This window comes from Oncorhynchus gorbuscha, linkage group LG14 (assembly GCF_021184085.1).
Source record: "Oncorhynchus gorbuscha isolate QuinsamMale2020 ecotype Even-year linkage group LG14, OgorEven_v1.0, whole genome shotgun sequence".
Taxonomy (NCBI): domain Eukaryota; kingdom Metazoa; phylum Chordata; class Actinopteri; order Salmoniformes; family Salmonidae; genus Oncorhynchus; species Oncorhynchus gorbuscha.
Genome location: NC_060186.1, coordinates 54,792,160 through 54,805,604, shown reverse-complemented (window position 1 = coordinate 54,805,604; position 13,445 = coordinate 54,792,160). Strand labels below are relative to the sequence as shown.

General features: G+C 49.9%; 1 protein-coding gene across 1 annotated transcript in view; it reads right to left on the bottom strand.

Moving 5' to 3' along the window:
* The window catches only part of LOC123995137 (protein enabled homolog), a 93,527-nt gene extending 80,457 nt beyond the window's left edge, over positions 1 to 13,070 (bottom strand). Inside the window, 1 exon segment of the mRNA XM_046298512.1 lies at positions 12,979 to 13,070. Coding sequence (XP_046154468.1) covers positions 12,979 to 13,070 — 92 coding nt within the window.
* Positions 13,071 to 13,445: the final 375 nt, after the last annotated feature.

The following is a 13,445-nucleotide window of genomic DNA, read 5'->3' as shown; positions in this document are numbered from 1 at the left end:
AACGGCTGTGGCTGAAATAGCCGAATCCACTCATTTGAAGGGGTGTCCACATACTTTAGTATACATAGAGAGCATATCATGGTGAGTGTGTAATATACATGGGCAGTTCACCTGCAGAAGGGAAACCATTCAGCCTAGGCCTAGTATTTAACAGAGTCTTGTTACTACAAACACCACCACACTCCTGCACCCCCACAAGGGCTCTGGTCACAACTGATGCACTATATAGGCTGCAGTAGTGGGTGTCATTTGAGACTTGGCCAACTCTGTTACCGACCAGCAGAACAAAACAATTAGGCCAAGGCCCTGTCAGGCAGTAAATTATTCACCAACATCCTTCACCCTCCCTCCCACTCCATAGCAACTACTCCAACAGGAGGAGACAGACAGGAGAGAGAGAGGCAAAGAGAAAGAAAGACAGAGGAGAAAAATAGTGAGAAAGAAAGAGCGAAAAAAGAGAGAGGGTAGAGGCCCTGGGGAAGAGAACCGCCACATAACCTCTCTCAGGTGAGTGTAAGCAGGGGAGAAGGGAGTGTTGTTCCACAACATTAAACCATGCAGGGGAAAGCCTGTTTTCCACTTTTGTCTTTGAAAGAGGCTTGAAACATGCATCTCCTCTCCGCAGCGTGATACATCAGACTCAATTTCATCTAGCGGTCGTTTCCTGATTATTGATCTCTAGTCAGACCGGGGATGGCAGAGAGACCTGAGACTTTTGTGGAATTGCTCTCAAAGGTAGAAAAGAAGAGAATAAGAGGAATTGCAAAGCTGGCGAAACACGAACAGGCCCTAGAGGGAGGCGCAGAGCTCCCAGACATGATGTGGGAAGCGGATGCTTTGGAATGGAAGAGGGAGGGTCTCTTACTCAGCAGTACCTTTGTCATCTCACTCCCTCTGCAAGGGAGAACCCAACCCACGCCTCACTGTCAGCACCCATCAGCATATAGCAGTATAACAAATGAACTATGCCCTGCCAAACAGACATGAAGGTCACCAGCCTCTCTCTTCAAAGGAAAACAGCTATAAACACAAATGCAACCTCTTGCTCACTGAGACAAGCATCACTCCATCTACGACACGATGACCCATGAAAGCAGGGTAGGCACAGACATAATAACAGCTGTGGTTACTGGCTGTCCATTAAAAGGTAATTGCAACAAGCAAATTGCTTTGTCAACAACAGGGAACCTGAGTCTCAGCACCAATTACTCTTTAAGACCACTCATAGATAGTTGTTTTTTATTTTTTAAAACAGTATTGTAACTAAAGCGCATTATATTCGTGGCGGCGCTAGAAGGTGATCTATGCTCTTTCATCCGAGGAAATCATCATTCCATTTTTGCTTTCCATTAGCTACCCTGACTATCTTCAGACCTGAATTGCTTTCGCCAGGCAGTTCTATATCTGCCTGCCTGCTGTAGTCTGTCTGTAGTGACAGAGTACTGATAACCTGCCAAGAGATATGAACCCACTTATCCCAATACACAGCCAGCGTCCTAGTCTCACACACACACACACACACACACACACACACACACACACACACACACACACACACACACACACACACACACACACACACACACACACACACACACACACACACACACACACACACACACACACACACACACACCTTCCCAGTGTGAACACACCTGACACTACAGCGCACCTTAATATGCTCCTAATGGACAACAATAGAAACCCTACAGTCTTCAGTAGAACTGGTGAATAACACATAATGGTGACATGGAATAGTAAAGGACATGGTCAAAATCAGTTATACTCTCACGTCGACCACGAACTGGGGCATAATATACAATGCAAATGAATGGAGAAGAACAATGGAAAAAAAACACTCATTTATTCATGGGCTACTACTCTAATCAGTACTCAAATACATTTGATAACCAAGCTCTTATATCAAGATTCCCTTGTTCCACATTTCCACCGGTTTCCTTGTTTCACGGGACTCTTGTAGGAGTCGTGTAATAAAGTATAGTGCTCTCTTCTAAACCACCAGAGAGAATCTGGAACCTAACTAAGGCCTTTGGCTCCGATCCACCACCTCTTTCCAACCACAGGAAACTGAAACCCAGAGGAATCCAACCCCAAACCAAGTGTCCAAGGCAGGGGGAACATGCCTTCTAGTGCATTCTCAGCCCTCCGAGTGAGCTTGAGGCAGCAACATGGCATTGGTGGTGGACTGCCCTTCCCCATAAAAATCAGCGGTCGGATCAGAGGTTGCTCATTACCCCTTAATTTTCACTTCTTTCACCCCAAAATCTGCACAGTCATCTAAGCAATGGCTGCCATTGGCTGACCACCCTCCCAAACACATATGGGTTGAGTAATGCGTGTTAGTGTACCACGGCTTACTGTTGTCATAACACAGAGACTGAGAGACCCCAAAAGGCTCTTCACATCACTGTGAAGCTAATGGGAATAGGAAGAATGGCTGTAAAGCCAAGCAAATGTAAAGAAAAGAAGCTAGCTTCTCAATGGAGGTTGTTGTGGAGTCCTGCCTACCAAGTAGATGTGTCGCTCGCTGTGTAGAAAAACAAAGCGAAAGGACAGTGGCCTGTCTCTCTCTCGTATCGTGTTGCCTTAATGCTAAGTTGAGTAGACCCAGACTCCCTCATTAAAGCCCTGATCCCATTCAGAACCTCTCTTCTCCCCATTAGTTCCTCTCAGTCTGCTCTCAGTACACCTATACAGCTGCCTCTGGGCTCTCTGAAGGACAAGGTAGTGGAGTACTCCACTCTGAGTACCACTCACACCATCCCCTTACACACACACACACACACACACACACACACACACACACACACACACACACACACACACACACACACACACACACACACACACACACACACACACACACACACACACACGCACGCACGCACACACGCACGCACGCACGCACGCACGTATAAACACACACATGAAGCTTTAACGTTGAGCCGGTGGAATTGGAACAGGTATAGCAGAGGGTTTCTCTTCCTTCATTAATGCTGTCTCTCTATCAAAATATAACATCAAAGGGCTTGGCTGTGAGAGAGCAGGCAGCTAGCGCCTCCAGCAGAGCTGTGAGAGAGCAGGCAGCTAGCGCCTCTAGCAGAGCTGTGAGAGAGCAGGCAGCTAGTGCCTCCAGCAGAGCTGTGAGAGAGCAGGCAGCTAGCGCCTCCAGCAGACCTGTGAGAGAGCAGGCAGCTAGCGCCTCCAGCAGAGCTGTGAGAGAGCAGGCAGCTAGCGCCTCCAGCAGAGCTGTGAGAGAGCAGGCAGTTAGCGCCTCTTGACGTCAGAGCCAGCAGAGCTGTGAGAGAGCAGGCAGCTAGCGCCTCCAGCAGAGCTGTGAGAGAGCAGCCAGCTAGCGCCTCCAGCAGAGCTGTGAGAGAGCAGGCAGCTAGCGCCTCCAGCAGAGCTGTGAGAGAGCAGCCAGCTAGCGCCTCCAGCAGAGCTGTGAGAGAGCAGCCAGCTAGCGCCTCCAGCAGAGCTGTGAGAGAGCAGCCAGCTAGCGCCTCCAGCAGAGCTGTGAGAGAGCAGCCAGCTAGCGCCTCCAGCAGAGCTGTGAGAGAGCAGCCAGCTAGCGCCTCTAGCAGAGCTGTGAGAGAGCAGGCAGCTAGCGCCTCTTGACGTCAGAGCCAGCAGAGCTGTGAGAGCAGGCAGCTAGCGCCTCCAGCAGAGCTGTGAGAGAGCAGCCAGCTAGCGCCTCTAGCAGAGCTGTGAGAGAGCAGGCAGCTAGCGCCTCTTGACGTCAGAGCCAGCAGAGCTGTGAGAGAGCAGGCAGCTAGCGCCTCCAGCAGAGCTGTGAGAGAGCAGCCAGCTAGCGCCTCTAGCAGAGCTGTGAGAGAGCAGGCAGCTAGCGCCTCCAGCAGAGCTGTGAGAGAGCAGCCAGCTAGCGCCTCCAGCAGAGCTGTGAGAGAGCAGGCAGCTAGCGCCTCCAGCAGAGCTGTGAGAGAGCAGGCAGCTAGCGCCTCCAGCAGAGCTGTGAGAGAGCAGGCAGTTAGCGCCTCTTGACGTCAGAGCCAGCAGAGCTGTGAGAGAGCAGGCAGCTAGCGCCTCTAGCAGAGCTGTGAGAGAGCAGGCAGCTAGCGCCTCTAGCAGAGCTGTGAGAGAGCAGGCAGCTAGCGCCTCTAGCAGAGCTGTGAGAGAGCAGCCAGCTAGAGCCTCTAGCAGAGCTGTGAGAGAGCAGGCAGCTATAGCGCCTCCAGCAGAGCTGTGAGAGAGCAGGCAGCTAGCGCCTCCAGCAGAGCTGTGAGAGAGCAGGCAGCTAGCGCCTCCAGCAGAGCTGTGAGAGAGCAGGCAGTTAGCGCCTCTTGACGTCAGAGCCAGCAGAGCTGTGAGAGGCGCTCCAGGGACTAGCTAGGCCTGCTTATGCAATACAGCGCCTGCCTTCTATATCCCTACCAAAGAATAGATGGCAAATGGATCACCGCTCTGATTGTTATTGCTAAGAACAGGAAGGCAAATACTTTTTGAAGTAACACTCCAATATTTAGGTTTGTAAAAGGCTCCAAATCATTATTTTCTTCAACACAGTCAAATGAACAGACCCCATGGAGGTTCGTCAGCAGACAGACATCACTCCGTCCACCGCTTCCTCTGTCCCCTGTAGGCGCAACACCAAAGAGAGGCCTTGGTAGACGGCTGTGTATTTTCCACATGGCCACAGAGAGAGCAGAGGAAATCCTGATCTCTAAATTGTGTACTTGCATGCAGTGGTTAGGATTTAACAAACAGGAATGTTGGCATAGGTATCTGTCCGCAGTTTTAATGCCATGGCTATTGTTGGCTTTAATAAGAGGCTGAACTAGGCTCTACACTCATAGTCTGGGCAGAGGCCCGTTTCCAAGCTGAAAGAAAGTGGACAAACCCTGTAAAATCTAAACAAAACCAAGTAAGACAAAGAAACACGAAGGACAGTGTTTTTCCCCCACAACTAATGTTGAGGCTCTGAGTAGATTTCGATAGAACATGTTTGTTTTGGGCTTTGACTCAGCTCTGAGGCCCGAAGACAGAAGAGAATGGAATTTCCATGGTGAATGCTCTGACTCACAGAGGATGCTGGGGACCACATCTATGTGGCTCCTGTGGCTGGATGAGAGGACAAGGGGTGAGGGCTGGGGGGCTGTTCATGGAGCAGTGATGAGAGACAGGCGCATCTGGCTCCAACCCATCCACAGAACACCCAACACTGGGGCAGATTCACTGCCCACTGCAGACAGACATGGCAAGGGCGTAGTAGCATCCAGAAATAAACACAGGGAGGCTGTACAACCCTACTAGATGCTACCTAGAAACAGTCAGATAAGTAGTCAGAGTACCTCAGTCATCTAATAATAATATCATTTACCTGGAGAGGGTCTCATGAAACACGCCAGGGGGATTTATCATCTCCACAGTGAACCAACACAATATGGATCTGTCAGTTCAGCATTCTGCCTGACGTGATCACATGTCAACCACATGTCAGTGAGGGGAAACAAGAGCCTTCTTCCAGCCAGCCAGTCCATCTGTAAGGCATTAGGGGATGGGGAAGGATGTAGGGGAGGCCGACAGGCAGTCGTAGACATATTGAGGGCCTGGTTGAAAGTTAGGGCTGAAGACTCCAACTGGACGCAGAAATTCCAGTAGAGTCTGAGTGAGGACTCCTACGGGACACACTGACGCATACAGTGCATTCGGAAAGTATTCAGACTCCTTCCCTTTTTCCACATTACAGCCTTATTCTAAAATTATTATTTTTTTCCCCTCATCAGTCTACACACAATACCCTGTAATGACAAAGCGAAAACAGGTTTTTAGAAGTGTTTGCAAATTTATTACAAATAAAAACAGAAATACCTTATTTGCATAAGTATTCAGACCCTTTGCTATGAGACTCGAAATTGAGCTCAGGTGCATCCTGTTTCCATTGATCATCCTTGAGATGTTTTACCTGTCGTAAATTCAATTGATTGGACATGATTTGGAAAGGCACACACCTGTCTATATAAGATCCCACAGTTGACGGTTCATGTCAGAGCAAAAACCATGCCATGAGTTCGAAGAAATTGTCCATAGATCTTCAAGACAGAACTGTGTCGAGGCACGGATCTGGGGAAGAGTACCAAAAAATGTCTGCGGCATTGATGGTCCCAAGAGCACAATGGTCTCCATCATGTTTAAATGGAAAAGGTTTTGAACCACCAACACTCTTCCGAGAGCTGGCTGTCTGGCAATCGGGGAACAAGGGTCTTGATCAGGGAAGAACTCGATGATCACTCTGAAAGAGCTCCAGATTTCCTCTGTTGAGATGGAAGAAACTTCCAGAAGGACAACCATCTCTGTAGCACTCCACCAAATCCGGCCTTTATGGTAGAGTGGCCAGACGGAAGCCACTCCTCAGTACAAGGCACGACATCCTGGTCGTGAGGAAACCTGGCACCATCCCTACGGTGAAGCATGGTGGTGGCAGCATCATTCTGTGGGGATGTTTTTCAGTGGCAGGGACTGGGAGACTAGTCAGGATCGAGGGAAAGATGACAACGACCCTAAGCAAACAGCCAAGACAACGCAGGAGTGGCTTCCGGACAAGTCTCTGAATGTCCTTGAGTGGCCCAGCCAGAGCCCGGACTTGAAGCCAATCGAACATCTCTGGAAAGACCTGAAAATAGCTGTGCAGCAATGCTCTCCATCCAACCTGACAGAGCTTGAGAGGATCTGCAGAGAAGAATGGTAGAATCAACCCAAATACAGATATGCCAAGCTTGTAGTGTCAAACCCAAGAAGAGTCAAGGCTGTAATAGCTGCCAAAGGTGCTTCCACAAAGTACTGAGTAAAGGGTCTGAATACTTATCTAAATGTGATATTTAATTTATATATTTTTTGTTGATAAATTTGCAAACAAATCTAAACCTGTTTTTGCATTGCCATTATGGGGTATTGTGTGTAGATTGATGAGGGGAATTTAAAAAAATCCATTTTAGAATAAGGATGTAATGTAACAAAATGTGGAAAAGGTCTGAGCACTTTCCCAATGCACGGTAGATTGTAGACAAACACGACTAGGGTGAGCCTATAACGCTTTGATCCACCAACGGCTGGTTGCCAAGATATTTCCCAAACCCAGAAAGTGCAATCGCATACACACCGCAACTGGAGTGTGCAGCAGGACAGCACACCTCCCCACATGGGCATTCAGTGCAGCAGGACAGCACACCTCCCCACATGGGCATTCAGTGCAGCAGGACAGCACACCTCCCCACATGGGCATTCAGTGCAGCAGGACAGCACACCTCCCCACATGGGCATTCAGTGCAGCAGGACAGCACACCTCCCCACATGGGCATTCAGTGCAGCAGGACAGCACACCTCCCCACATGGGCATTCAGTGCAGCAGGACAGCACACCTCCCCACATGGGCATTCAGTGCAGCAGGACAGCACACCTCCTCACATGGGCATTCAGTGCAGCAGAGTGAGAAAGCCAGTACAGTACTAGTCCCCACTTTGCCTTTACAACCAGCCCCTCTCAGGTGGCCCCTGGCTAGTGTCAATCACACAGGAGTGAGGAGGAGCAGAAGCTCAGGGCTAGCCTGACACCAGAGTACTGCTGGCTAGACATGGGACAACACTTTAGCCTTACAACTCATCATGTGTGCATATAGTGGACTGTTCCATTTCAAGAGCTCTTCCTTCAACAGATCACAGAATGTGGCGCGATTGTTTGCTCAGCAAACATCCACAGAGATAGTTTATACACTCCTCCGGTTCACCACCTACAAACCTGGAGCAGACAACACTCTACATTCCTCTCAGCATATAGTAGAAGAGCAGAAGGGAAGCGGTGAGAAATGCCACTGCTGAAAACTCAGTGATGATTGAGGTGCCAGAAGCCTGCTGGTCGTCAAACTGTTAGAGGCCCATTGTAGGTGGAGGTGTTGGGTTTCAGAGCCTCAACATAATGTTGGGTTTCTATCTGAGATATACCCTAGTGTTTAACCCAAAAGGCTCAGACTTGTATTTTTCCATCTACACTGGACCATGGCTCCGGGTGGACCTGCTCTGACTTGGGCCAATGCCGGGCCACTGGTGCTCTTCAGTGGCGTTTACATAACAAACCATGTCTGTGAACTTTAACACCTTCTCACAAAGCAAGTGTTGATGCAGAGGTTGTTCATTCTGCTCATCCCAAGTCCTGATGGAAACACAACAACACTAGAGTTCACATTGACATAAAACAGTGGTGACACACAGGTCTTAGTAGAGTCCCAGTCAGGTGGAGGTGTTCCCCTCGGCTAGAGGTAGGACCAACAGCACCTGGCCTCTGCTGAGAAATATATGGGAGATCCAGTATCAAGGCTGACGCCAGCAGGCTAATCACGGAAACACCGTGCCCTCTCCCTCCGCTTCGACGTGTATACAACTTAAGACACCCGAGTGACGATGTCATCAATAAGGAATTCATTTGCTTCGTGAAACGGTTCATCGACAGTCTGGTCCCATCTGTATGTGCTCTGGCAAACATGTCTGGCATGACAACAGTCCGTGGCAGATCGTTATAAGAGTTGGCTAGACAATATAGCGATCTGTAGCCAGGATCGTTTCTAGCAGGAGCATTGGAGCACTTTGTGGTCTTGTTAGCACTGTCAGTCCCAGTGTAAGAAAGAAATACCATGAATACACTACATTTTTTGGAACTGACTAAATAATGTAACAGAAATAGAAAGAATAGCCTTGGTCATCAGGAGTAGCATTACTCAACAGCAGATTCAGGAGTTTAAGTCCAAGCTGTTGCCTTAAAATGGTTACAATTTGTACTGACAACTTTGACTGGTCCCTAAAAGACAAGGTTGTGTGTGTGTGTGTGTGTGTGTGTGTGTGTGTGTGTGTGTGTGTGTGCCTACGCATGTGTGTTTCTCTCCATCCCCTCCACAGCATGTCAGGGGATAGACTATGGGGGTAGACTATTGGGGTAGGGGGTAGACTATTGGGGTAGGGGGTAGACTATTGGGGTAGGGGGTAGACTATTGGGGTAGGGGGTAGACTATTGGGGTAGGGGGTAGACTATGGGGGTAGGGGGGGTATTGGGACTATGGGGGTAGACTATGGGGGTAGGGGGGGTAGACTATTGGGGTAGGGGGTAGACTATGGGGGTAGGGGGTAGACTATGGGGGTAGGGGGTAGACTATTGGGGTAGGGGGGTAGACTATGGGGGTAGGGGGGTAGTCTATTGGGGTAGGGGGTAGTCTATTGGGGTAGGGGGTAGACTATGGGGGTAGGGGGTAGACTATGGGGGTAGGGGGGTAGACTATTGGGGTAGGGGGTAGACTATGGGGGTAGACTATTGGGGTAGGGGGTAGACTATGGGGGTAGGGGGTAGACTATAGGGGGGGTAGACTATGGGGGTAGACTATGGGGGTAGGGGGTAGACTATTGGGGTAGGGGGTAGACTATTGGGGTAGGGGGTAGACTATGGGGGTAGGGGGTAGACTATGGGGGTAGGGGGGTAGACTATGGGGGTAGGGGGTAGACTATTGGGGTAGGGGGTAGACTATTGGGGTAGGGGGTAGACTATGGGGGTAGGGGGGTAGACTATGGGGGTAGACTATGGGGTAGACTATTTGGGTAGGGGGTAGACTATGGGGGTAATGGGGGTAGACTATTGGGGTAGGGGGTAGACTATGGGGGTAGGGGGTAGACTATGGGGTAGGGGGTAGACTATGGGGTAGGGGGAGACTATGGGGGTAGGGGGTAGACTATGGGGGTAGGGGGTAGACTATGGGGGTAATGGGGGTAGACTATTGGGGTAGGGGGTAGACTATGGGGGTAGGGGGTAGACTATGGGGGTAGGGGGTAGACTATGGGGGTAGGGGGTAGACTATGGGGGTATTGGGGGGGGTAGACTATGGGGGTAGGGGGTAGACTATGGGGGTAGGGGGTAGACTATGGGGGTAGGGGGTAGACTATGGGGGTAGGGGGTAGACTATGGGGGTAATGGGGGTAGACTATTGGGGTAGGGGGTAGACTATGGGGGTAGGGGGGTAGACTATGGGGGTAGACTATGCATGATAAATGTCAGTTCCTCATCATCTAATTGCATGTTGTAGAAATATGTAGTGAGTCCCCTCCCCTCAGCCCTGCTACACTAGTCACAATCCTTCATTGACATTTCCTCCAGTCTTTTAATAGGCTGAGAGAAACTACAGCCATCGCCTTAGCAACACTGTGTGTATGTGGGTGGGTTTTTAATGTGGATCCCTGGCTGCTTCCACATAGCTGTGAGAGTGAGACACTCCTAGACTTAACCATTAATCTCTCACTATTTCACACACACACACACACACACACACACACACACACACACACACACACACACACACACACACACACACACACACACACACACACACACACACACACACACACACACACACACACACACACACACACACACACACACACACACACACACACACACACACACCTGATGAATATCAGACAGGAGGGACTGACCTATTGCCTATGTGTGTGACGGTGTGTGTGTCACTATGACCCCGGGTGGGGAGGGAGAGTGAAGAATCGAGAGAATGTAAAACAACTGTTACTACGCACAGCGAGTAAGACTTATGGCCACAGCCTGGACTCTGTCATTACACAATGCAGTCTGATTATCCTCCACGACAGCCATACACAGGCAGCCCACTCCTCCCCACCACCAACCCTACCCAACCCAGTACAACTCGTCCCCACCACCAACCCTCCCCAACCCAGTACAACTCCTCCCCAACCCAGTACAGCACAGAGAGAGCTGACAGCTTACAAACACTCACTGCCGTGAGTCATCCATAACACCAGCAGATTGGGTGGGAAGAGAGGGATATATAGACAAAGATGGAAAGGGAGAGATAGCGAGAGCCAGTGTTCATTCATGCTGCTCACTAGGCAGGACAATGTGAGGCATGATCACTGTAAAAACAGGCGGGCGGGCCCCTTAGGTGATCTCTTCTAGCTGGCATGCTGGGGCCACAGCTCCAGTAGATGGGCTGTGTTGACGAGCCAGGGGAGGCAGCTCTTAGTCGACTGGCACACAGACAGGAACACACTCTAAAAAAGGGACAGTTGGGAGGCGACTGACTGAGCACTAATACCTTCATAACGCTGACTTTGTGGGCTGTTCACACTAGGCCTCATGCAGTAGAGGCGAGCGCAAAGTACTTGGGCACAATTAACATGTGAAATGTAGTTCAGCTGGAACAGGAGGCCCTTGCTTGCTTTCAGGAGATTAGTGGAAATGGGACTCAACTTGATTCGCTTCTGTGAAGCTTCGTTCTGAACATGTGATATTCTCAGTGCATCTTCAGGCCAGATGACAAGAGTTAGTACCTTCTCTTGTTCACCGGAACCTCAACACTTACAACACAGAGTAACACTGGATTCAAGTAACTGCGTCGGGTCCAAGGAAGCGAGTCAAATTCAAATGGACCTTTTCAGGGAAAAAAACATCATGTGAAGAACACTGAAAACATCCCTGTGGACTCAGTACCACCCTAATGAAGCCATTCACCATAGGACCCAGAGGAGCACAAGATTACTGGGGTCCTTCCCTGGTGTGATCAACAGGTAGACAAGACGGCTCTCATTGGCTGTAATTGGTCTGACCTTCGACAGCACCATGCCAACGAGCGCCAGAAAGACCCCCTGGGGAGTGGCGGAGGAAACAGTGTGTCGTTCTGGGGTTCTGAATACCAGGAAGGGACTAGTGGTGAGGCGTGGGAGAGACATCGTAATCCATTGTTGTCATACCAAAACTGTCCTCCTCTGCGTTCACCAGGTGTGACGGAATCAGAACTCAAATCACAAAGCAAAAAAAAAAACAACCCAAAACAGGTTCCACATCAACAAAATGATGACGGAGACAATTGCAACCCAAAGAAAAACATGTCGTCATACAGAAGGTGTTTGAGGGGGAAACTTAGTTTGCATGCTGCCACAACCCACCGGAAGCGTTGACCTTGCGAGCACACTGCTAGCGTGTGTGAGTGACAGCAGCAGCACTGTGTTTGTGAACCCGCCAACCTCATCAGGTGTTTACAGGGTGGCTGGCGGGGCGGTGGGAAAGTAGCAGGTGAGCAGTTCCTCTTCTGGAGGTTTTTCACTGGACGAGTCCTATGCGGCCATTCAGCCAGTCACAGAGAGGGATTCACATGGAAGACAGTAATCAATCTCCCATCACCCCGTGGGCTAACAGAGCAGGCTGGGAACTACTGGTTTTCATTAGGCTCAGGGTCGACTGGCCAAGGTGTTTGTTGTTGTTACTGAACATGGGATTTCGAAAGCTAGACTCGTTCCTAATGCATCAATCCACAGTGGAACGTTCAAATGAAAGGGAGAGAACCCTGGTGAGACCTGACAAATGTCACTTGAAAACATGCCTGAAGTGACATTCCCAAATGTATATGTTACAAACGAGGACTTTGTGTCAGCGCACATTGGGCTGATATGTGAATAAACTGATATACATAGTTGACGAGGATCCTCCTTTGCGTACCATGATGTATTACTTAAACGTCCCGGCGGCCACATGCAGTAGAGTACATGTCCGCAGCTCCTTAGGGAGCGATGCAGCAGAATGATACGATGAACAGAGAAACCGCAGCATCTGGGAACCACTCATTGTAACAGTAACGGCATCCGCGTCAAAAAAAAGATCATCATGCCAGGGGAATCATTTCACAATAGACATTAATGGCCCAAACTCTCCCTTCGCCTATATCTCTGTCATACATCAAGGCTTCACGTGAAGCCACTCCTGTCGAACCCATGAAGATGTGTTCAAGACAACAAAAGCCAAGAGGCTCTGCTTGGCATGAATATGCAACAGTTGCTTTGATGGGGAAGACAAGACACATTCTGTACTGAGAGACAACCCATCTAGTACTATATTAGACTGTACAGTACAGCAGGCAGGCAAGCAGGCTACAGTACCTACCGGTAGATGTCCATTTTGGAAGACAAGACGCATGCTCTTTCATTGAGGATGAAGCTGGAAGCCTTGCAGTGTGTGGAGGTGTGGAGCTGCATGGTTCTCCCCCAGGCCCCCCTCCACCCCACCTCCACGCTCCCCAAGACTCAGTGCCCAACGGTTGTTACTGCTGCCAGACGCTCTGTGGTGCAGTCCGTCCCTCCCTCCACCTTCCGCTCTACCACCCTGTCTGATTCATGTTGATGCCCACTTCTTAAAAAGGCATCCGTGAGTCATGATGAAGCGATGCATGGGTGCTGCAAGTCAGCCAGTCAGCCAGTCAACCAGCCAGTCAGTGATGCTTCTCCATGCTAGCCTAGCGTTGTGATGTGAACGGCTGCTGATGCTGAATTCGGCTTTTCACAATGGTAGAGGGGTAACCTGGCAACAGGCGCTCTCCTCTCCATCCCTCGCAGGCAGCCAGTTGTTAAAGG